Consider the following 25753-nt stretch of genomic DNA (forward strand, 5'->3'; position numbering starts at 1 on the left):
GGCGGAGCCACGGCGGCCCCGCCTCGCCCCGCCGACCCCTGCGGCCGGAGGCAAAGTGCGTAGAGGCTCGCGACAAAGCCCCTTGAGGCTTTCTGGAAACCTGCCTGTTTAAAACAGGTTTCCCCGATCACTTTCAGATCAGTTGTCTGCCAGTTCCGGAGGTTGGAGTTGTTTCGCTTGGGGGGAAAAGGTAAAGGATGGATGCAGATGATTGCATGGCGGGGGTTACGGGGCCGGGGGCGTAGGGGTGCGTGGGAGGGGGTTCCGGTGGGAGCTGGAAGGGGGACTTCTCCGGCCCCTTCTCTTTTCTGCCGTGGAAGGGCTTAGCTGGCAGAGACGAGGGTACGATGACAGAGAGGGGTCACCGAGGAAGCCCTTTGGGATCCTGCAAAGGTTGTTGGGTGAATCCAGAAGCAAGATCCTTTGCGGATCACTTGACAGCCCCTCATCATATGCCGAATACGCTGGTTCGCTCCCCGCCCAAGGGACCCTAGGGTTACTTGGTCAGTTTGTCTAGTAGAGGTAGTGGAGAAAAGGAACAGCAGAGAAAACACCAAAGCTTTGCATCAACCAGGCTAAATCTATTAATCTTCCTACCAGGACTCTTCATTACAGCGTAGAAACTAGCTGCTTTTTGTGTCCTGAGGGCTACTTAGGACCGAACCTGGCGGGGGCGTTGGACGCGTGTTCCCGACGGAAATAGGCAAGACCCGGAGAAACTGTTGCGCTTAAGGTGGGCACGGGGACTTTATCCTGCTGGAGGTGAAAGGAGAAGCTGCTCTCAGTAACACACACCGAGACACATCCCTAATCAAAACCATTCTTGAAACATCCCAGCCCTGGCCTTGATTTGGAACTCTATCCGATATCCACCGACACCAACGTATGTTGTAAGCTCAGAAAGAAAAATTCCACACAGAGCCTGGCAGATACTCTTGAAATCTGGCCTAGGTTTCCCCGAACGTGTTCAAACCCTGGCTTTCCAGACAAGTGTACACTGTTTTGAGGTGGTTTACCAAGATTGGGAGGCTAAGGGGACATTCTTAGACCCACACATGTTCAATGCCACCTCAATGGTGAAGTGGAATTGCTAGGATCCTGGTTAAAATGTACAGTACAGACTATGTATACACTCTTGCTTACAAACCTTTATCATCTCATGTGAGCCTCACAACAACCTTTGTGAGGTGGTTGAACACCAATAATTCTTGTCTTCTCAGTAGGCAAACAGAGGTTCAGAAATGAGTATTTTGGCCAGGATCACTCAGTAGATGGTAGAAGCCAGATGGTAAAAGTCAGATCTCCTTAGAAGTTCATAGTGGCATTATAAGCTTGCCAGTGAATCAGTGCAGTCCTCATTTCTTATAAATGATGATTCACTTCCACCAAAAGCCTGAGAGCGAGAGAAAAGAATCCAGAACCTAAACATGATAGCAGGAAGTATAACACACAAGGGGAACAGACCCACCGGATTCCTTGGGCCAAATCATTCTCATAGTTTAACGTGTGTTCCCCCAACTGTTCAAGTTTAAATTCTACTTTCTAGTTTTTCCTTATGCTCTGGAGCTCTACATTCTAAGCCATGATTTTTTTTTTTTTTTTCAGGAGTGGTTATATTATACCTCCTAGGATAAGGCAGAAATAGTCACACAATATCTTGACAGATGGATAGGAAATTCATCTCTCATTTCCAACTATTGGTCTTCTTATATTTTCTCCTCGGGCAAAATGTAAGAAAAGTGATTTGGAACATAACTTGTAGAGTGCATGGTATAGTTTCTTCTGGTCAATGTGGTTTCCTTGCCAAAAGCCCAGGAATAGGTTTGCTCTTTAGGAATTATTGCTAATCCTAGGAGGAACTTAAGTTTGTTCAGTAATTTACTTCGCTGCCAAGTAGTCAGGCAAGAACAAGACTGGCATTAGGAACCACTGTCTCACACACTGTAAATTCCTATTCTGGTCAGCCTCCTGCTGGGATTGTAACAATGTAATTTAGTTTGGGGGACCCTTTAAGTTCACTTAGATATTTCAGTTGGTCCAGGACAAAAAACAAATCCACCTGCTTCAGAGTGTAGTTAAATTGAAGACACCATTTCCAGTGATGCATAAAAGTAAATAACTACCCATTAATGAGCTCCCAAGTGACTGAGGAAATAAATTAATAATATTTAAAACTACCCTTTCTTCCCCATCACTCCCCCACCCCCGGCATTCTATGGAGGGTGAATACTGGGGAAGATTCTTGGATTTGCTGAGCAGGTTGATGAGAGGGAGTGCAGTTAGGAGAAACAGGGGTGCCAAATGTGCTTAGAGGGATAGATGGGCCTCTAGTGGGCTTCTGGAATGGGAAAGATTGGCTTGGGCTTGGCCTGTGGAGGGGAGAAGCAGAGAAGGTAATTGCAGGAGGGTACGCTCATGAGAGAGAGGAAAAGAGGTGGTGGCAGCTGCCACAGGGAGGGAAATCTGAGAAAGATTTTTTTAAAGGGTATTTAGGGAGCTTCACTGTGTAATGCAAACTTTCTTACATTATTTCCCTGGAAAACAACAACTTTAGCAAGAGATAACATTCCTTTTCAATGCTTTTGGAGTTAATTTATGTTTTTATTATAAGTGAAAACATTTTGAGATTGGCCTTGAGGGAAAGAAGGGCCGCCCACAAAATGCAGTTATTTATTAACTCATTTGTTCACAAATGCTTATAGAGCACCTACACTGTGCCAGGCATGACTGTAAGGGCTGACTGCTCTACGTCACCTACTGGGCATCCGTTACTTCATATAGATGTTCTCACAACCATCGATGAGGCAGGTATTATTTCACTTTAGAAAAGTCCAACCAGTGCCCTTTTTCCTTTAGCTCAGTAGTTCCCCAAGTTGGATTGAGACAGTGCAGAAGTTCAGACCCACCCCAGAAACTCTGATTCAGTAGGTCTGGGGTGAGACACACTAAATCCTTATTTCGAATACGCACCCTAGTTGATTTTGAAATAGTTGCTCTGAGCACTTTACTTCAGGAAATATTGCTTCAACTTGTCAAAAATGAATTTTCTTAAGGCTAGGTTGTCGCAAGGGATAAGCTGTGTATTTCTACAAAAGCCAGAGGACAGAAGTAGTAATAAACTAAACTTTCTAGAAAAATACAGGGAGAACAAAACTTAGGACAAGAGGGAATAGTTGTGCGGACATCTCTTTATATATGGATTTTTCCCTTAGAGATTATGTATTTGTGTATGTATGTGTCAAAAGCTGAACTAATTTTTACTTCTGCAGGTTTTGGACACTCTTACAGTAAGTATGGTGCCCCAGGTCCACCTCAGTCCTCCCCATATTGTACAGAACTGTCTTACCCAAGAGGACAGGAAAGGCAAAGGACAATTTCCCTTTCCTGTTATGGATTTCTCCCTTTGACAGACTTAAAAGTCAGCCTACGTTTAAGGGTTTGATAAGGAATGGAAGTTCAGAGATAACTTTGTAATGGTTAGCACAGTCTCCTGAGAAATGTCTTGATTTCTATTCATCAAAGCCCATCTTCTCAAGTTAGACAAAGCAGTTGAACCAACACAGTGATTAGGCCTACCCTTGGCTGGATCTTGAAGGGAAGTAAGTTGGTGAGGATCCCTAATACTGATACAACAGCTTTGGGGGAGATGGACCAATGAGGAGATGAATAGCAGCTGGCAGGGATGGCAATAGCACTAAAAAGACCAAGCCCTGATCACTGGGCCAAACATCCATTGTTTGAATGATGTCCAGAGACCCACCCGTACTCCTGGTTCTCTGAAGGGCAAGAAACCTGGGGTCCCAGTAGCTGAGCCATGGTCTAGCACAGTGGTATTCAGTATTCCTATTTTAGATGGGTCAAGAAAGACGTTAATGGACCAGCCTTCGGTTTATATGTAGGCAGTGGCAGAACCAGCAACGAAATCCAGATGCAGTGACTTCAGGTAGGAACCATTGCTGTAAACCTGTGTGGCACCCTCTTGAGTACCCGGGGGGTGAACTCCAGTTTGGGTCTGGCATCCCGTAGCCCTGTGCTTTAGGGGAGCCTTACTCTGGCACCAGGGATGTGAATCCCGATTAGTTTTAAGTCAGTCACCAGGCCAGGTACTGTTGTAGGAGTGGATGGATGACATAATTATGGCCAACAAAATGTGTGTGTGTGTGTGGGGGGGGGTACTTTGCTTAGAATGCTTCTGGAAAAGATTTTCCTTGCTCTTAAAAAGAGGATAGGGCTTCCCTGGTGGCGCAGCGGTTGAGAGTCTGCCTGCCAGTGCAGGGGATGCGGGTTCGGGCCCTGGTCTGGGAGGATCCCACATGCCGCGGGGCAACTGGGCCCGTGGGCCACAACGACTGAGCCTGCGCGTCTGGAGCCTGTGCCCCGCAACAAGAGAGGCCGCGATGGTGAGAGGCCCGCGCATCGCGATGAAGAGTGGCCCCCGCCTGCCTCAACTAGAGAAAGCCCTCGCACAGAAACGAAGACCCAACACAGCCAAAAATAAATAAATTAATTTAAAAGAAAAAAAAAAGAGGATGAACAATCAGTAGTTTTTTTCAAGACTTGTTGTGTGAGGATTTGATGCTTTGGCTCCCTGTGGCCATCTAGCCCCTCTAAGAAGATAAGACCAAGGACATCCAACACAATGAGGATGACAAAGTAGAAAAATGAAAAGAACTCATATTCTTGGTGATGTTTTTGAGATGCTAAATTTACTCTGGAAGGTCCCTATATTGTGTCTTAGTTTTACACGATACTCATTTTCCTTACTGTTGAAACCATTTTTACTTTCATCTTCTGGCACTTGCAGTCAAAAGCACCCAAAGTGACAACTCTGTCACTTGCTTCCCATGTGTTTTTCTGAGGTCTAGAAGCATACGAGGTAATTTGCAGTGAAGCGTGCTCTGTGATTTGGGAGCAGACTGGCCTTGATCCAAGAGCAATTTATTACCTGTTTGGGTAAGTCACACTCAGCTTCATGTTCATCATCTGTAAAATGATAGTAATTATTTTATTTCACAGATTAATAGTAAAAACCAAAATAAATAAGGTGAGAGAGCATTTTGTACACCAATGTAAGTTCTTTTAATCACAAGATGCTTTTGAAAGAAGGTAAATGTAGAGAGGAGTCCAAGTTTGCTCCAGCGTCCAAATTTTGCCACTCAATGTTTTCACCGTTTTGTCTTAGCAACAGCATTACTGAAACAATGTCAGTCAGGGAACAGCTGGGAGCACAACTAGGATGAACAGGATTCTGATTGGCTCCCTCTGGGCTCAGCAGAAAGAGTATCATGATCGATGAGCAGTGTCTCCCACGGGACAGATGTGGTGGTACCTGGCTACCTGGGGCACTTATATCACTCGTTTCCATACTATTTTGAGGCATTTTCAATTTAATTTTGAGGCATTTTAGATTTCACTTCTGCCTGCCAATTGGTTTTGGCCTAGTGGGTGGGGTAGCTGTAATATAAACCTGTACAACTATCTTAACTGTTTAAACACAATTGAAACTTAAAATATTTATTTTGTTCTTGATGTAATCTTTAAGTGTAAAAGTTAGATACATTTACAAAATAGTCTTTCTTGAGTTTTGGATAACACCTATCTCAAAACTTGAAAATATAACCAAAAAAACCTCACCAGCAGAAATATTATAAACATAGTTTTTATTCTTTTCTTACCTTCAAGGAAAAAGGCCTCATGCCACCAAAACATTTCTTTGAAACTCAGTAACTGAAGACAGAACTCGATAGCCTGGTGATTATTTTTCCAGACAACTGAATAATTTATATTGCTTTAAAAAAAATAACTAAGATCTATTTTTATTATTTCAGACCTTTTTAAAGCAGCAATATCTCCCTCATTTTTTTTCATAAAAATCTAAAATATCTCTAGTAGTCCTAAGTGTCTTGTACTTATATTTGTTCTAAGTGTTTGTTTCATTAAAAGTTTCCAGAAATAAGTGCACTTCTATAGAGAAAATAAAATTTAAATAAAGACAAGAGGAAATAATCATGGTTGTAGCAAAACGGTTGTTTTGAATGTTCTCAGTCTTAGCAATTCAAAGAGAGAGTGTGTTTGGTAGGCAGGGACCTCTCTACTGATTAAAATCTCAGTTCGTTTATTTGTAGATCATTGATAGATGGATAGCTGTTTCTCCTACCAGTAGATACGGATGGGTTGACAGTCTAAAGGTTTTCTACAATAAAGCACCAAAAATAAATGTACTTAAAAATATTTTGAGATTTACAGATTTACACAAAGATAACAGGTGTTTAAAAAAACAGAAAAAGTATGTTATTATAGAAATAAGTGAAATCCTATCTTGAGCCTTAGCAACCAAAGAAAGTTTTGAATATTCCACACTTATTTTCCATTCAACTAATAGCTTATTAAATCATATATATATTCCATTCAGAAGAGGCTGACTTATAAGAAATTCCCTATTCTCAGATTGCACTATGCTTCAATAAATTTAAAGATTTAAAGCTATGTTAATAAGAAAAGCATAAAAGAAAAATAACATAACTTGCTTTAATACAAAGGTTTTTTTAATAAAAAAGTCAAAGTCTACATTAAATCAGGAAATCAATAAATCTGAATTATACAAGCTTTCTATGTACTTAGAAAAACCAAGAACACACAGTTTATAACAAAACTCTTTAATTCAAAATAGAGTCTAATTTAAAGAAAATGTCATTATGCTCAGTTGATTAGATAGGGTTTTGTCATTTAAATTAAATGGTTCACCTGAAATATGGGAAGTATATAATAGAGAAAATTCAATCTCAAGGGTACTTCGCAAATCATCTAGCTAATTTGCATCATGAATCAAATTCTTAGCTTCCAAAGGGCAGACACAGTCTTTAATTGCTTTTAGATAGGCACTTAAGAAATGCTTTTGATGAGGAGGAAACCCCAAAGATTATGAATCACTCTATTAACTCCAGGGAAAAATGAGACTCTAAACAAAGTAAATTTTCCCTAACTGCCCTTCCACTGCCAAGAAACCATAACTATTCCCAAGTTCTTCCTATTAATAAGAATGAAGGAGATGGAAACTAAAATGCTCTATTCTTATTCAATTAAAAGGTAAACTCAGCTCCTTTATATCAATCTCTCTCTCTAACTTGAATTAATGAATTTTTTTATACTAGAAGAGTTACCATATTAGAGCCAGAGAATGTTGCAATTTCCTCATATCTTACCCATTCACTATCACACTAGCAAAACATCCTTTTTTAAAATGGGGGGGGGGGGTTGAGAAAAATCTCATAAAACTAAACATAAGTTAAAGATTTTTTAAAATTAGAGGCAGTTATAATTAGGAAAACCAGAGTTAGTCAAATTGAGATAACCCCAGGATTTTAATAGTTCTCTCTCCTAGATGAGAGATGATCCAAATAAGAAAAATGGAGATGAACTATTAGATGAACACATAATAAGTATCAAACAAATACTAGGAAAGAATGGGGTGAGGGAAAGGGAAGGAAGGGAAGGAATGGGGAGGAAGGGAAGGGGAGAACAGGGCAGGAAAAAAACCTAGAATGACCTTTAATGGAGCTCCCCAGCAAGCAGCAATATTTATAAAATCTTTTGTAGATTTGCATAATGATCCTATGCAATTCTTCCCCACTAAGAACATCCGTACAAATAAATTATCATTTTAGATTCTGATCACAGATCATTTGTAATAGTGATAACTGTTGTATCTAAAAAAATTCCACCAGTTAACAGTTAAGACAAACATTAGGCCATTCTTTGATAAAGTATTACTTCTCCACTACTACTGATGAAACCAAAACCTCAGAGAGTCATTTTAAAATTAAAATGTTGAGCTAGAAAAGACTATTCCATTCTTAGGGAAATACCCAGAGAATTTGCTGCTGACATCATCACCCCTATTCTCTAATCACAACCCCCCGGCCTTCATTTACTTCCTTAATTCCATTTACATTAGCCACAGTGATGTAGCTAAACATGAACAATATTGCCCTTGAATGAGCTGGCCTCTATCAAAGATCTGAAGACAGCATTCCCACAGGACAGTAAAATCCTCCTCAGCTGTGAACATCCACTCTGTTCAGGATCTTTGGTACATTTGGAGTGTAAGAAGATAATGGCACAATAATACAAGTACTATCAAAGGAAAAATTTTCATCAAAAGAAATAAAAGTTAACCAGCCATGATATGTAACAACTTTCTAGAAAACCAAAGTAAATAGCTCTTTGTTCTCTACAAGTCCATTTACATGATCAGAAGTCTGACGTTTAAAAAAATAGTTTAATAAAAATACACTAGTTCTCTACAAGCAGCCCTCATGGTCATTTCTTAAATTCAACTCACCATAATCAAATTAAAATAATGCCATGTCCTCTTGTTAAAAAAGAAGTCCTCTTGTCACAAGAAAAGCAACTTTACATTTTATATAATACAGTACATCTCCCTATGAGTATACAGACTACGTATATAAAGGTCATCAGTATTTCTGAATGCAAAGTAAATATATTAGTGGAGTGCTTGAGTGAAGGTGTTAAAACTTCCTCCTTATTATAAACTTGTCACTCCCTACTGTGGAGTTTGTGCAATAACGTGATGATAAATTCTATTTTTTACATAACCAGTGTATTTCCTTTTTAAAATGTCTTAAAACCATTACAGAAATTGTCTTCATATATATTCTATACATGTCCAAACCAATAGGGCAAGTGTTCTAATGGCTTTTATTGATTATCTAGACCCATAAGGTTTGCAGTAAAACAGCAATACTGCAGTGTTACCTACAGGTTAGCCTATGTTGCTTTAAATGACATATGTTGCTCCTGAATTGATTAGAGGTGTTACAGTACAAAGCCACAGCACACACAGGCAGAATGGACCTTAATACGCATGTAGGCAGTGCAGTTAGAAAGGGATGTACATTTCTTTTATTCCAGTACCTTCATATAATAAAGTTAACAAAAATAATAAAATATTAAAAAAAAAAGCCAGCTGGCACTGCCAACCAATTCCTGTAGTAGTCTTAGAAATCCTAATCCTGTAGAATTTCCTCTTGTAGTCAGAAGCACCACCATCTTCGGGAGTATTTCAGTGTACTGTTGTCTACGCCAAGCAAGCCTGGTGATGCAGCTACCTGAGTTCTCTTGGTTGTGAGCGAATGGGATCTTCATTCATAATTTCCCAGCTTTCATGTAGGTGGGGATAGAGCCACGCTGAGTCAACCCTTCAAACCGCTTATAGGTATAATTGAGGAAAACCCAGTCTTTGGATTTGTAGTCCGGTTCTGTGGTGTTTGGCACTAGAAAGATAGAAAAATTAACAAAGAGCAAAGGAATTTCATTAATGAAAATGTCATCATCTTCAGAGACTTTTACTAGTGTTAATTGTGTTGTAGATTGTCCTACCTGGTTGTAAAATATCAGATTCAGGAAAGTCATCAAAATTTGATGTATCATCAATGCTTTTGATTTCTATAGGGATTGCTGCTGGCCTTTCCCTATAAAAAGGTATTGAGTAACCATGGTAAGTTTTCTTGAATTCAGTTTTCCAAAACATAATCCTGCCTGCAAATTCTGCATGCTGTTCTACAGATATTAGAAGGGCCAAGGAAATTTATTATGGATTTGAAAATACCTGTAGTTAAGTGGATTTCATAGATGAGTATAATTTTTTTATTAAAATATTATCATTTACTTGGAATTTTTATTTCTTTGTACCAAGACTTTCTCATACTGTCTTTTTAAAGAGGAAAAATAAGAGTTAATGAAAGGGAAAGCAGAAAAGATTTTATTTAAAGAACTTTATCATTATATAAAGTACCCTAGATATCGTGGGGACTGGATCCTACCTAATTAATTCAGGAATAGAATTCTTCTAGTAGAGGATCCGTAAATCAAGTCATTTAGGAAAATAAGGGGCTCGAAGAGTGAAGGGACTACACATTTGTGATGAAATCTGAATCCAAAAACTTCTCAGTCATATAAATGTTAAGGGAATCAGGGACATTAGGTTAAAAAAATACTAAGTCATGAAAATGCCTTCTTATCATGCTAAAAATAGTTAAAAGAATTTATCAATTTTTATTGCTTCTATTTTTTTAACAAGTACTTATTGGATCTATTAGGTGATAAGTTTACAAAATTATGTAAGAGCATGTATATATTTTCCCCAGAATTATTCTAACCTATTTATACTTAATGTACTAACTTAATAAATGTACATTAGTTGAGTGTAAAGAAGCATAGACCCTGGTGCCCTGAGATCTAATCCCTTGTCATTACTTAGCAGGATGACCGTAGGTACTGCGACTGTTCCCTAACATAAAACCAGGAGACTGGACTGGTAGTCTCTAAGCATCCTTCCAACTGTAACCGGCAGAAGCACAGTTCTGCTCAATGAGATGATGTATAGACAGTATAGTACAGTGTAGCAGGTCAGAGTCAGGACTCTAGAATCAAACTGCCTGGGTCTAGTTCTAGTTAGCAGTTCTAGCTAGATCATTCACTAGCTGAGGCACTGCAGGCAGATTACTTCTCTGTGACAGGTTTATTATGAGGATAAGATAAGAAATGCACATAAAGCACTTAGAACAGTGCTGGACATACAATAAATGATCCCCCCAAATTGGCTATAATCAGGTAGAGTGCCTAGCATATCATAGAAGCTCCAGTGAAGATCTCCAGTGAAGGGACACATAGGCTGTCTTGAAAGTGAAAAGGGTCTGGCTAGGCAGGGCAAGGGCAGGGGCAGGGAGGTGAAGAGCATTTTCACCAGAATGACGAGCAAATGACAAAACCCTGGGGTGGGAGAAGTGGGAAAGACCATACAAGATGCAGCTTGTACAGATGAGGCAAGAGCCACGTCCTACGATCCTGAAAAGCAGTTAAGGATCCTTAGTTTTATTCTAAGTGCAAAGAGAAGGAAGAAAACAGCACGATCAGACTTGTTTCTAAACTGTTGCTGTCTGAGGAATAGACCAGAGCCACTGAAGGTGGTTTGGCCACAGACTGAATAAAGGCCAGTGCTCACAACGAACAGCTGTAAGCAAATGCTTAAAAGTTACTTGCATTATTTAACTTTTCCCACAATGTTTAAAAGAGGGACTGTATAGTCTTACAAATTAACGAAGGAGACACAGTATGGTATATTAATTAGAGGACAAAAATGAGGGGTTATAGAGTCAAGTGTAATTATATCTTTGTTGTGCAAACAGTCTTCGTCATGTAACTCTGAATATCAAAATCTAAACAAACAGGGGCACAATATGTGCTTTTTCCTTGAAGTGGACATTAGATAAAATGAGTCATTTAGCTGTAGCCACTATAGTCTCACTCATTTATATAATCCAGAGAACACTGATTTATCACATTATCACAATGCTACTTCTTGTATTTAATCTAGCAGAATCAAAGAAAAATTAATCACCAAATCTAGTAAAAGAGTTTTTACTCAGACCTCTCCTACTCAAAGCCTATAAACATACCTGATGTGACCCCAATCTACACCTTCAAAAAAAGGGTGACTTTTTATTTCTTCTACTCCACTATTCCCAATTCTATTTTCAGAATCAATACAAAACCTGGAAAATGGAAACAGAGAAATTATCAGATGCAGATTACATCTAAAGTAGTCTATTTGCATGATTTCAAACATTTCATCTTTCTTTTCTGTTTACTGAAGTTAACTCTATTGTGGGAGATGTGGGGAAAAAAATAGAAAACATCTATAATTGCACTACTCAGACATAACTACTATAAACACTGAAGCCATTTCCTTCTAGTCTTTTAATATAATTTTTAAAATATTGTGTTGCTAAGTAGTTACCATTTTAGGACTATTTTTTTCACTTAGAACATTTCTCAAAGTCATTAAATATTTTTCTGTAACTTCATTTTCTAAAATTTACACATGGAAACACTACAATTTAGCCAGTTCACTATTGTTGAACATTTAGAAGGTTTTCAATTTTTCATTACTAAAAACAATGTCAAGATAACATACTGTACCTAAATCTTTACACACATCTGATTATCTGCATATGCGAAATTCCTAGAAGTAGAATTGCTGGGTCAAAGGTCATAGACAGTTGAAGATTTTGTATAATATGCTGCCAACTGGCTGTTCCCATGGGTTGCCCAATTTATATTCCTTCCAGCCATTTACAACAGAGCCTAAACACTTCATCTTAGTTGAGAAACAGAATGGAATCTTGTGCTTAGAAAAGGTTTCATATAGAGACTTTTGTGATATGAACTGCTACTAAGAATTTATTTTCCCTTTCTCTTGAGGGGATAGGGATAAGGTCATTGTATTTTAACAGGAGTGACCTCTGAAATAATACAAGGCCCCTTCCCTCTTCTTAACTCTGACTTTTTTTCCTGCATAATTCCTTTTAAGAGTCTGCATTTTTAAAAAACACCTTTTCTTTACTGATGCCTTTGACTGTATAGATCAGTGATAGTCTTTTTCCTCCCACAAAGCTGAAATAGGCAATTTAGTCTTTTAGGTCCCTGTGAAGTTTTAAGATACCACAAACTCTTCTAGGGATTTAACTACTAACCTAAGAATTAAGTCCTTGGCTTTTTCAGATATAGGCACCTCTGGAGGAAATACCAGAGTTTCTTTCCAGTTCATCACTTTCCTATATGTTTCTTGAGGTGTTTCAGAGCAGAAAGGTGGATATCCTACGTATCAGAGAAAACAAGTTTCATGAGCTTTTATGATCAAATATGCTACACCTATTATATGTGTGTCACAAGAAACAAAATAGCCCTGGGTGCTCCGCTTAACAATAAAAAATACCACCATTCAGCCATTTATAATAAAATTGCTAATAAAGTCAATAAAATAAAGGATTTAAAGCATTGCCCCTCTTCTACCTAAAAGGCCATGCAGACACAATTTTGATACATGGGAGTTCCAGTTAAATGCCCCCTTCCTGACAGAGGATCCCTGGAGAGCTCACTGATATTTATCAGTGTGTATTTAACATTGGCGGATGTCAGAAATCAGTTTAAAGAGTTCAGATATTTCAGCCCATAATATCTACAATATGTTCATCAGTGGCACTCAAGGAAATTTATATGGTATGTACATAAATGAATGATAAAACATACCTATTAGCATTTCATACATAATTACTCCCAAAGACCACCAGTCACACAATTTGTTGTACCCAGTCTGCATGAACACTTCTGGAGCAATGTAATCTGGTGTCCCCACTGTGGAATATGCCTGCAAAGGAACAGCTTGTCAAATCAATGTTCTCAATGTTTTTTTTTTTAAAGATCCAAGTATGGCTCACTACTGGAAAAACCAATATATACACAAGTTAATTTTTCATTTAATACTTGTTTTGCATGTTTATCATGTATAAGGCTTGGTGATAGGCACTGAGTCAGATAATATGTTATTTAAGACATGATTTCTGTCCCCCAAAGAGCTCAACAACGTTATTTATGTATTTAGCCCTAAATCCATTCCAAAAAGAATAAAAAGCTTGTGCCCAGTAGGCCTGGCTTCCCCACTCACTAGTAATGGGCTCTCAGGCAAGTTATTCAACCTTTCTGAGCCTCAGCTTCTGCTTACATAAAATTGGAGTAATAATACCTGCCCTAACAGAGTGGATACGAGGATGAAACAAGCAAAGGAATGTGTTTGTAAACTACAGCCTACTATATAAACGTCAGGTATTTTCATTATAAACTCATTTCCAGGGCACTTCTTATCCATTAGAAAGCAATGCAGTTTTTCATTCTTAATTCATGTAAAATCTTACAAAAACTTTCTTTAAGGCAATGATTTTCAACTACAGGTAGTACTCTAAGGGCCACCTGAAAATGTGGAAAATGTGTGACAGCAGATTTTGACATTTCAATGACCTGGGGGAAGACATGATTGGCATATAGTGGGCAGGGGATACAGGTTCTAAAGGAATTTCCTGCTCCAAATACCAACAGTCCCCTCTGTTTCTTCACTGGGAAACACTGATGTAAGTCATGATGATGGTCACGAGAATAATAAAACCTGCACATGAGTAATCAGTGTGAATATTCTGTAATCAGGGGGTACAGAATTCCCATCATAGCTTTAGGCAGTATTCATTTTTCCCTTTAAAAGTAGGAAATACTACAATTCTTTTCTCAATTGTAAAATCTGATCTAAAAGTGACACATTTAAAAGTAGAAGGAAGATTCTGTCATTAATGCATAGCTCAAAACATTTAAAAAAACTTGTAAAAACACCGAAATGTTTTACAAGCACAAAAAGTTTACTTGGGCTAATGAGAGAATGAGCTCAATAATGCAAAGGTCATTTTATTTGCTTTGAGAGGGTATCAGACTCTTGCCTTTCAGTCTATTTACCTTCCTGAGGGACTGCTGAATGAGTTTCTCTTCATCACTTGGTTGAATTTAACAAATATTTACAGTGTCCATATGTACCAGGCGTTGTACAAGAAGTTAGGAAATTAAAGTCAAAAGGCACATTCCTAACCTTGACAATGTTCATGGACCTAGTTAAGAGGATAAAGGGAAAGAGGAAAAGGGGCAAATGATTCTAATATTTGCTGAGTAATGGAGGAGAAATAGTGTGGGGTTCAAAACAGACAGTGTTGTTCCACATTAAAGCAGTCATTAAGTTTATTTGCAGTAAAGTCTGCTTTCCAATTTTATTTTATCTATTTTATTGTAACACTGTTAACATGCCAAACTTTCTGTTTACTTTGTCTACAAAGTTCTTAGAAGCACACAATAACCTTACTTATGCTGATTGACATTTGTTGCATCAGGACAGGTAGGGAAAATGGAAACATGAATATCACACGGCATTTACTACAATTTACACTCATCTCGGTGAGTTTTATAGAAAATGCCAGTACTCGTAAACAGACAGATTAACTAATTATAGATATGCTTGATAAAATATTCTGAAGTGAAATCATAAAGTAAAAATCAGCATTTTCCTTTACAGGCAGGGAGATGTTACAGAGAAACTAAGAAAACTCTATGATCCCAGAACAAGCTCTATCATTGCTATGAAGTAAGAACTAATCATTGTGAAGCTCCAAATTACCAAGCAAATACCAAATGAGATTTTAGGACCAGGGCACAAAATTCTTTCTTCAACTCACCAGTTGTCTCCTGTTCTTCTTCCATGTTTCTGCTTTCCTCTTTGAGTTCATGTTCTGGAATGCTAATTTCAACAAGACAGAATTGTAATTACGAGGGAAAAACTCTTACCAGAAAACAAATTCACACATATCCATTGAAAATACATTGGTTTAAGGGGTGAGAAGAAGGAGAGAAGCTTCAGTTCTCAACAGTCCTGGATTAAACCAGCTGTACTACTTTAACCCCCAAAAAATCAAACTTACAGAAGTCACTTGGTGGGTTGTGTGTAAGATTTCTGTAGAATTCAGTCCTATGAGCCTTCTTTAATCCCGTGCACAAACCAAAATCAGATAATTTTACATGACCCTAAGGAAAAAAAGAAGAAAGACAAAACCTAGTAAAATCAATAGATTTTATTAACTTAGAGACAAAAGCCTCATTAAAAACTCTTCTAAATGCAATCATAAAAATTCTTAGCTTAGAATTCATACAGGTGAAATGTAAAATTATCAATATTTGATGATGATTATTTTAAGGAGTAGAAAATGGAAGATGATAAAAAGACAGCCAGTTTTCCCTTGATGTCATTTCACTTCACAGCTCTCTCCTACCGTATCAGTCTATGAAATAACGTAGGTTAGCAATAATATAAATTGCAGTTGCCCATTTCCAATCACAAAATCACTTCTATTACTTCATAAAATAATCAGCAACCTAATAATTCACTTTATTCACATGCCTTGGCATCCAATAAAAGGTTGTCTGGTTTAATATCCCGATGGATGAAACCCAACTGGTGGATCGCATCTATTGCCAGAACAGTCTCTGAAATGTAGAACTGTGTTTCCTCTTCTGTCAAAGTATCTTTCTTCATTAGCAATGTCATCATGTCACCTAATTAAATGAGAATAAGTACCATGTGTTAGAAATGCCTCAAAAAGGGGAATGCCTTATAAAAGATTTCTTTGCAATATACAACATATGCCTGATTTTTGCATTTTATGATCTACCCAGTGTACCTCCAACCATCTCTAGGGCCCAATAAAAAAAGTGTCACTGCATAAGGAAAAGTTTCATGACATTTAATGGTTTTAAGGTAGAAAGTATGTGAAATCAAATCAGAGCAGAGGTGATAAAGAAGTAATATCTACCACTCAACATCCAGAATAAGTGCCTGAGGAAAATATGTCAAAATGTGAGAATGAATCAGTGTAAGCACACCTGGAAATGGGATATATTCTTTCAAATTCAGGTTTCAAAAACACTCAGTACTCTCTGGGCCAACAAAAATAGGTCATCATCCCACCAAAAGGGTCACTTCTAGACATTCTTTTGTTTTCAAGAAATTTTGCTCTTTTACAAGGGGCAAAGAATAAACACTGGTGAATTTACAACTCAGAACTGACAATTGTTGATATTTGTTCATGATGCTTCAAGTCTTAAAAAAAAAAAAAAAATACCATGCAGATTCTTTGTCCTCCATTCCCATTCTATTCCCCTTTCCCTTTTTGCTGAGTAGCCATTATCATGGATTTGGTTTGGTGTGCATTCTTCCAGCTTATTTTTGAAGTATGTTTTCAAATACATATATATTAATCTATGAATTTACCATCTTTTGTATGTTTTTAAAAATTACATAAGTAATATCAACTGTACATAATTCCACAGCTTGCTTTATTATTCTACTTTGTTTCTGAGATCCTACTGTTGAAATAGATAGAGCTCCTGACTTTTCACTACTGTAAAACATTTCATCACACAATTATGCCACATTTTATTTATCCATTCTTCTACTGATGGACATTCATCTTGTGTCTAGTTTTTCACTATTATGACACTGCTGCAGTGAGCATCCTTTTACAGGCCTCTTGTGCACGTGTATTTTCAACTTTACTGGTATCTCTGAACTGCTCTCTGTAAGGGTTAGAGATTCCTTCGCACAGATGAGAGGCCCGTTTCCCCCAGCCCCATCAGACTTTCAATGTTTTTACTAATCAGATGAGTGTGAAATGGAATCTCATTCTTGTTTTAATTTGCATTTCCCTGAATATGGGTGAAGTTGAACATTTTCCTATATATTTGTAGACTAACCAGAGTTTTCTTCTGTACACTGCCTACCATTTGCCCACTGGGTTGTTTGTCTTCTTCTTTAGTGACTTGTTCTTAACTCCAGACTTGTAAAGATCTAAATAATTATATACAGTAAACACAGAATGATAATATTTAAAATGTGCCAACTTTATCATTTCTTCAAAATAATCGGATTTGTGGTCCAAATTAGCATTATTATGAGAGGAACTATTAGAAAATCATGACTGTGTAAAACCTCAGAGCTAGGGATATAAAAGTAAACCTAATCAATAAAATTATAATTACATATAACAGTGTGCTTGTGTCAGTCTGTCATTGCTATTGTTTGCTTTTACCTCCAGGGAGGAATTCCATGATTAGATAAAGGTTCCTCTTATCTTGAAAACTGTAAAACATCTTCACCACCCAGGCACCATCTGCTTCTACTAAAATATCTCTTTCTGCTCGGATATGGGCCACCTGGAAGAATGTATTTTGAAAAAATAATTGTAACACATTACACATTTTCCAAGCTTACTTCTTAACAATTATCATATTCTCATTAAATTTGGAGAAGCTCAGGAAATAGTTTATTTTAGCTGACATCTTTAGGCCTGAAAAGGTGGGATCACAAGGGGAAGCTGAGGCCTTTGAAGTAGAAAAATGATTAGTCTAAAATTTTTCTAACCAGAATCTCCACCTAGCCAAGGATCTTGGCTTTGTCATATAAATTTAGGGTCTGACTTTTAAAAGTTAAAAGTAGTAAGCAATGCCCTATAGATTGGTATGACAAAGTCTGGGTCCTTAGCAAACTATTTTTAACTCTTACTAGTCCAAAAAAGGGACTGACTTGGTCTCTAACCTTTAGGTTGTTTTTTTAAGAAGGAGAAACATTTACAATAATTTTATATCATTTTGTTATAATGAACTTTTATAATATTTATAAACATCTACAGCAAATTATTATATAACTTTTTGGAATTTTGCTACTTACTTTTGTCAGACACATAATTACTAGAGCTACTATTACATGAATAGACTGAAAAATTTTATAAACTGAGTGATTTGTGGGGTTGGTATAATCAACTTTCAGATGCTTTTACACTGATATAGTTATACATTCTTTCTTCAAAGTTTAATTAACGATAGGATTTGATTTTATGCGTTTGCTATTTTCATTGTGCATCATTATGAACTCTGACCTAAAGCACACAAGAACACAGATTTTGTAAACCTTTTCATGACAACAAAATATGATCTGCTTAAATTATCTGGGATTATTGTATTATGATCTGATACAGTAAATGCTCTGAGATCAAAATCAAAGCACAAGAATAAACGTTAAAAACTTGATTTCTGGCATCAAAAACCTTAAAATCTCTCTGGACCTGTTTCATAAAGTGAAAAATGATACCAAAATTCTTACCTATTGCCTTTTACAAAGCATTTTAAGATGGTAAAGGAAAAACTTTTGGTGTTGCCTCTGTGGTTGTCAGGATAAACTTGGCTTGATTATTTTTAAGTATCTTAAAGCCAGACTACAGGATATGTTTTCAAAAATGAGCCTATGCTTCTAAAGTATAGGAAGTATCATGCACAGTAATCCAGTACCACAATAGCGGGGAGAAAAGCTGCTACTTAATTTTGCAGAGTGGTTAGCATTCAAGTAAATGTGATAAAAACTTAAAATAATGACATATTAGAATTGAGTGGGGAAAAGGTTTTCTAAAATGAAATTCAATGGTGACAAAAGCAGATTAATTTATGTAGGGGAAAAAACAACCCCAAAGTGCAAAACAGACTTGATGTTGGACTCCAGCGAGATTCTCCTGCAAAATATTCTAGACCAGGGCTGTCCAATAGAAATAAATGTAAGCCACGTACATCATTTTAAGTTTTCTAGTAGCCACACAAAAAGTAAAAAGAAATGGGTGAAATTATTTTTAACAATATAGTTTCTGTAACACCCATATATCCAAAATGTTGTAATTTCAGTATATAATCAATATAAAAATTATTGAGATATTTTACACTTTTTTTTTTTTTTTTGCACCAAATCTTCAAAATTTGCTGAGCATTTTCCATTCACAGCACATCTCAATTCAGACTAGCTACACTGAAGTGCCCAGTAGCCAACGTGGCCAGTAACTAAAGACTACAGCTGGAACTAACTGCTGCCTTTTGTTCTTCCTCTAAAACCCGACCCAGGACTAATCCCATACGGCTTAGTTAGAAGATTCCTGTTTATCTCCTCATCTCTGAGGATCAACATCTTGACACAGACATTTATTCCCATGATTGTCTGCAATTCTCTAACACAGCTCAGTATCTCGACCTTCCTCGTCTTCCGAACCACTTCCCCCTGGAATCAGCCTGTGTTCAGCAGAACCCCCGTCACCTCATCTCTGGATGGTTCCTGTCGCCTTCTCATCCTAACTGAAATCAGGCTGTCCACGGAGCGTCCCGTCTTCCCGCAGAGTGAGTTGTCAGGAATGACCTGCTTTCTCTCTCGTGTTTCTTGGTTTCCTGCTCGTCCTAAGCTGCTTCTGAACCATTGTGACACTTTCCTCATCCCCAGCTCCTCTGCGGGCATGCTGTCAGGCGCCGTCAGCTGTCGTCCTTCCTCCTGGTCAACCCCCTCAGTCATTCATGGCTTCAGCTCATGGCTCACCAGCTTCCTTTCCATCCTTTCTGGTCATGGGTGCATTTCAAGATCCATAAGGACGAACCACCGAATACCCCCTGCACAGCTCCTGCATTCTTCCTCACCTCCAGTGATCTTTTCCTCCACTGAACCTCAGCCACGCGTGGTAATCTTCTTGTCCTTTTCATAACCAGTAACTGCCCTCCCTCTAAAACCTCCATTTTAAGGAACTCTGTTTCTGATCCCCACCTTTTATCCTCCCAGGTGTCTTATTCGTGTACTTCAATCTCCATTCCATGGACCCTACACCACTTTTTCTCTGTTACTCTCCTCAGAACCTCATTTCTTTCTCTACCCGGCCTTGGTTCCATCATTATAATCACTCTTTTGCAAACAGCTTCAACTCCCTTGTCCCCCTCTCCCTCTGTTGTATTTCCCTGGCAAAATACCAACCCTAGTTAGACCCAAATTTCTGCCTATTCTGTACCTGCCCCAGAGCAACTAAGTATTACCAGAGAAAAATCACCCAACGATACCAAGTGGTTTCACTTTACATTCATGATTGAAAATCTCAAGGGACATTCAACTGCAAGTCTGCTTTCCCACACTTCAAGTCAATAGTTGTGACTGTTTCACAACTTCTCTCTGCTTACACCTCCGACAAGCTACCTACCCCTCCTTTCCTCCTGCTGATGACCTCCTTTATTTGCACTCAGGAGGAACCTGGCACTTTACACGCCAGATCAACCACCCTGCGTTTGTTCCTACTTTCTCTGCTTTTCCGCCCTGTCCTAATGAATAGGTCCCAGCTCCTATCAAAGATCAACTCCTCTGTCATCCTGTGTACTCCTGTAATTATCTGCCTTCTCTCTCCTGCATCTTCAATTTTTCTCTCTCTAATGGATTCTTCCAATCAGCAATGCCTTAACAACAACAAAAAAACCAACATTCTTTACCAAACTGTTCTTTGTTCTGCTTTACGTGAAAGACTTAATCTATACTCACGTTCTCCACTTCTTGCTTCCCATTTTCTTTCCCACTATTCCACTTAGGCACTCCAATCCACTGGAGCTGTCCTTCCCAAGTTATTCAGAATCTCCAGCAGTGACACCCAGTGGCCTGTCTTCCTCTTGCCCCCTCTCTTCGCAGCATTCAACATACTTGACCATTCACCTTCTCCTTTGAACACGTTCTTCTGCTGGCTCCCATAACACCATGTTCTCCTAGCGGTCTCCCTTAACTGAGCAGATGTTCCCTCTTGGTCTCCTTTCCTGGTTTCTCCTCTGCCTAGTGTTCCCTAAGGGCTTGGATCCAGGCCCTCTTCGCTATATATTTGTTCCCTAGGCAATTTCATCTGTCCCATTACTTTAAATACTATCAATCTATTGATTACTTCTAAATTATATTTTTTTAAAAATAAATTAATTTATTTATTTATTTTTGGCTGCGTTGGGTCTTTGTTGCTGCACACGGGCTTTCTCTGGTTGTGGCGAGCGGGGGCTACTCTTCGTTGCGGTGCGCAGGCTTCTCATTGCAGTGGCTTCTCATTGCAGTGGCTTCTCTTGTTGCAGAGCACAGACTCTAGGCGCACGGGCTTCAGTAGTTGTGGCTCGTGGGCTCTAGAGCGCAGGCTCAGTAGTTGTGGCGCTCGGGCTTAGTTGCTCCGCGGCATGTGGGATCTTCCTGGACCAGGGCTCGAACCCATGTCCCCTGCATTGGCAGGCAGATTCTTAACCACTGCACCACCAGGGAAGTCCCTAAATTATATTTCTAGTCAAACTTCTCCCCATATTCTAGCCAACTGTCAACATAATTATCTCTACTTGGATATCCAACAGGGAGCTCAAGCTTAATATGCCACAAAGAGAACACTTGATTCCCAGTGTCACCAAACCTGTTCCTTCCTCAGTCTTTTCTACATTAGAAACTAACACCATCATGCATCCCACTCCCAAGTAAAACTCTAGGTATTATCCTTGATTCTTCCCTCCCTTTTCACTACCCTTACCTCTCCTCTCACACCCCCCAACATAGAGTATGTCACAGAAAATACTGCTGGCTCTTCCATGGAAATATATACTTAATCTGTTTGACTTTTTTCCTCTTTGCTGTTGTATAAGCCACAATCACATCCTGGCTGGAATCGCTACACAGTCTCTCAAGTGTTCTCCCTGCTTCAACACTTGTTTGTCCTTCCAGCAAGCAAAGGGATTGATTCATCCTTGTAAAACATCCATCAGACATGACGCTTCTCTGTTTAAGCAAAACATGTCTTCCCACTGCATTCAGAGTAAGACCCACACGCCATTTCTTGGCCTGCAAAACTCTGTGTGATCTGGTTCCTGCCTCCCTCTCCCCTTCATCTCCAACCACTCTTCCCCTCACTGAATTCAGCCACAGTGGCTTCTTGCCATCTCTGAGCAGGCCAAGATTATTCTTGCCTCAGGGCCTCTGCATTTGCTCCCTGGATCTTTGTTCTACCAGATCGTTAAATCTCATACTTTCTAATTATTCAGTCTCTCATCAATATTCCCTTCTCAGAGAACCTTCCCTCATCTCATTCTTCCTCCTAAAGCCAGGTCATCTGCATCACTTTATCCTTTTGTAAAATCTGTCTTCATAGTACTCATCAGAAATGACTATTTCAAATAGCTGTCTGCCCATTGTCCCCAAGACTGTCAGCAAACAAGAATCAGGTTTCTCCTGTTAATCACTGTACTCCCAGAACGTAGAATAGTATTTGACACATCATAGGCACGTAATAAATACTTGTTGAATAAATGGAATAGAAATAAAGTGAAACAGTGCAGTGAAAATTAAAGTGGGCCATATTTAAATAAAAATCAACATCATACTGCTATAATAACAAAGTAAGCTTTAGGTGGGACTAAAGACTGAAATCAAGCATTAGGTACAGAGAGCTGCCATCTCCCTCTTACCCTTGTTGAGTCCTTCACTAGCATATATATTCACTTAGGGTTCTACCCAGACTGGAGATACAGGTGAATGCATAAAATAATACTATTGATGTTTTCAGATTTATGGCCGCCCCATAAACTGCATCAAGTCACAGGAAACATGGAGAGAGCCCAGGAGTACAAAATTGGAGTGGTTACAGATTTTGGAAATATGTAAAATCAGCAAATGCTGAAGAGACTGGTTTGCTTATTTGATAGGTGACAGGGACTGAGAGAGCTGAGAACTGTCCTTTATTTTCACTGAATTCAGAGAAGAAGGTATTCTGTTACGGACTGAATGTTTTTGTCCCTCCTGAAAATTCCTACGGTGATGTGCTAACTCCCAGTGTGACTGGGCTTGGAGACGGGCCTCTAAGAAGGGAATGAAGGTTAGTGAGGTCGTAAGGGGGAGGGCTAGTGTCCTTGTATGAAGAGACCCCAGAGAGTCACACTCTCCCCTCTCTGTGCACACACCAAGGAGAGGCTATGTGGGGACTTGGTGAGAAGGCAGCCATCTGCAAGCCAGGAATAGCGCTCTCACCAGCAACCAAACCCTGCTTGCTCTTGGACTTCCAGCCTCCAGAACTGTGAGAAAAGAAACTTCTGTTGTTTAAGCCATCCGGTCTGTGGTATTCTGTTAGACATGTAAATCAGATTATGAATTTGGAAGAAATCTGAACTATAAGAATTGAGAAACAACAAAGCAGGCTACCAAAAGTCTACAGATTATATAGTAAGATGTGTAGGTTTCTTTTTAAAAGTCCCAGTTTTAGCACTTGCTCTAACACCTAGTCAGTGGACACTCCTTTGGCTACGTGTGTTAAAGAGCTCATACCTGCTCTTTTTCAAGCATATCAGATTTTCTCAATATCTTCATTGCATAGATATGGCCTGTATCTTTCTTCTGGACCAGCCGCACCTAGAATGTAAAAATTCATATCACAAATGTCAAACAATCACTACTATTTGTTTAGGAGTGAAAGGTAGGCTCCTTTAAAGAAAGCAGTGTTGTAGTTTGCTGTTGCTGGTATTTTAGAAATTCTATTAAAATTAAGCTATTTTAATACACATTTTAATATATTACACTACTTTAATACATATTAAGTTATTTTAATACATATTCTGAACTATCTTAAGATACATATGTTCAACAGCAGTGTCTTTAAAAAAGAAGCACACCTCTCCGAATGCTCCTCTTCCTATAACTTTCAGAGACTCAAAGTCATCCAAGCCAAGTCTGGTCCGCTTGAGCCGTAAGAACTCTGTTTCCTTGCGAGCATGTTGTGATCGGCGTAACTTTTTCTATTAAAAAAGGACAGTTTAAAAGGATGATTTTAAAATCAGATTATTTCAAAGGAAGCCTATAGTATTAAAAGATGAGATATATTATAATGAGGGTAATGTATCTAAATATTATATACTGGTGCTATAACTTATTTACCAAAGGTGAATATTTATTAAGCATGGAAAAAATAAAATAATCCAAAAAAACCATTTTTAAATTTTTAACAGTTAATAAATCTTTATTCTTGAGGCAGACTCCATTAAATATTTCACCTTAACTAGTTCACATATTTTTTCATTTTTATGCTAAATTAATTCAAAAACAAAAATTAAACTTTAGGAAATGCTAATAATATTCTGATATTGATTTTTTACTGTCAAGAAATCTACTTTGCTTCAATTCCCTGATTTCCAAGGTTGCTGTCACAACTACTGAGACTTGTGACACTGAAGTAACATAACAGCAATATTTCCATACAGATTTATTTATGGTAGAATTTATTCTTGGGCAGATTTTTAATAAAGTGCTTGAGACTTGTCACACAACTTCTTGAAAATATGAAATTGCAACAAAAAAAATTATACAAAGCATCCTTTAAAATATCCAAGTCAAGAATTTCATAATTCATTCTCCAAAGATTACAAAAAATACTATTAATAAGAAACATTATGAAATACCTGAAGGTTACACTTGGAATGGGCATTTATTTAAACAAAATTGAAGTTCTAAACCTCATTTTTCCCCTCACCAAACAAAATTCTCTTTTTTTTTACATAGAATTATGTCAAATTACCTCTCCTAGTAGAGGTCACTTAGAATAGGTAATGAACAAAATCAGGGAAAAAATTAAACCCCGGTTCATCTTCAACTGAACCCTATCAAGCTTTCAGTGGTTCAGGTCTGAGGAGAAAATAAGTCAAAATGACTGAAACTGTTCAGAAACATTGCTCCTAAATGAAGTGCAAGATATAACCACTGAGTAGTCCCTTCCTACCCCTGTGTACATCTGTTTCCAAAAGGGTAAGGTGAACTATTAATTAGAAATATGCAAGTATGGGCTTCCCTGGTGGCGCAGTGGTTAAGAATCTGCCTGCCAATGCAGGGGACACAGGTTCAAGCCCTGGTCCGGGAAGATCCCACATGCCGCGGAGCAGCTAAGCCCGTGCGCCACAACTACTGAGCCTAAGCTCTAGAGCCCGCGAGCCACAACTACTGAGCCCACGTGCCACAACTACTGAAGCCCGCACGCCCAGAGCCTGTGCTCCGCAACAAGAGAAGCCACTGCAATGAGAAGCCTGCGCACCGCAACGAAGAGTAGCCCCCGCTCACCGCAACTAGAGAAAGCCCGCACGCAGCAACGAAGACCCAACGCAGCCAAAAATAAATTAATTAATTTATTTAAAAAAAAAAAAAGAAAGAAATATGCAAGTATGTATCATTAATTCAATGGAATTCTGATACTTCTAACAAAGTGAATCTAAGAGGATAAAATTAGGAAATATATCTTCAATCTAAGCATCTTTAAACAGCTAAGTGAAGTCACATCAATGGTGGAAACAGTGAAGACCTTCTTTGTTTAAAAATGCCTTTTGAATAATAATGTTGAAAAATGAATTATTAGTAAAACAAAATAGGAGAGCTCAAAAGTAGCTTTTCAACTATGTATCTAATAAAAAAAGGCCACATGGTGGC

At 38.4% G+C, this 25753-nt stretch overlaps 1 protein-coding gene and 1 long non-coding RNA gene across 4 annotated transcripts in view; one reads left to right on the forward strand and one right to left on the reverse strand.

Annotated features, from left to right (window-relative positions):
- The first annotated feature begins 43 nt into the window (after positions 1-43).
- LOC103008521 (uncharacterized) lies at positions 44-4478 on the forward strand. Of its 3 annotated transcripts, none has more exons than XR_003622754.2 (5): positions 44-190; positions 601-733; positions 3270-3287; positions 3853-3943; positions 4223-4478. It is a non-coding gene; the product is annotated as an uncharacterized LOC103008521 (long non-coding RNA). The 3 variants fall into 3 exon arrangements; XR_003622755.2 differs by having other exon boundaries at positions 4271-4478; XR_003622753.2 differs by having other exon boundaries at positions 4276-4478.
- A 3781-nt stretch (positions 4479-8259) lies between these two features.
- The window catches only part of STK38L (serine/threonine kinase 38 like), a 77531-nt gene continuing 60037 nt past the window's right edge, over positions 8260-25753 (reverse strand). Inside the window, exons 4-14 of the mRNA XM_057557056.1 lie at positions 23956-24078; positions 23612-23695; positions 17532-17655; positions 15845-15999; positions 15369-15471; positions 15126-15187; positions 13111-13228; positions 12555-12678; positions 11478-11573; positions 9400-9491; positions 8260-9293 (exon numbers count right to left, since the gene is read on the reverse strand). Coding sequence (XP_057413039.1) covers positions 9166-9293; positions 9400-9491; positions 11478-11573; positions 12555-12678; positions 13111-13228; positions 15126-15187; positions 15369-15471; positions 15845-15999; positions 17532-17655; positions 23612-23695; positions 23956-24078 — 1209 coding nt within the window. The 3' untranslated portion in view covers positions 8260-9165. The remainder of the gene's footprint in view (positions 9294-9399; positions 9492-11477; positions 11574-12554; positions 12679-13110; positions 13229-15125; positions 15188-15368; positions 15472-15844; positions 16000-17531; positions 17656-23611; positions 23696-23955; positions 24079-25753) is intronic.

This window comes from Balaenoptera acutorostrata, chromosome 11 (assembly GCF_949987535.1).
Source record: "Balaenoptera acutorostrata chromosome 11, mBalAcu1.1, whole genome shotgun sequence".
In the NCBI taxonomy this organism is placed as follows: Eukaryota; Metazoa; Chordata; class Mammalia; order Artiodactyla; family Balaenopteridae; genus Balaenoptera; species Balaenoptera acutorostrata.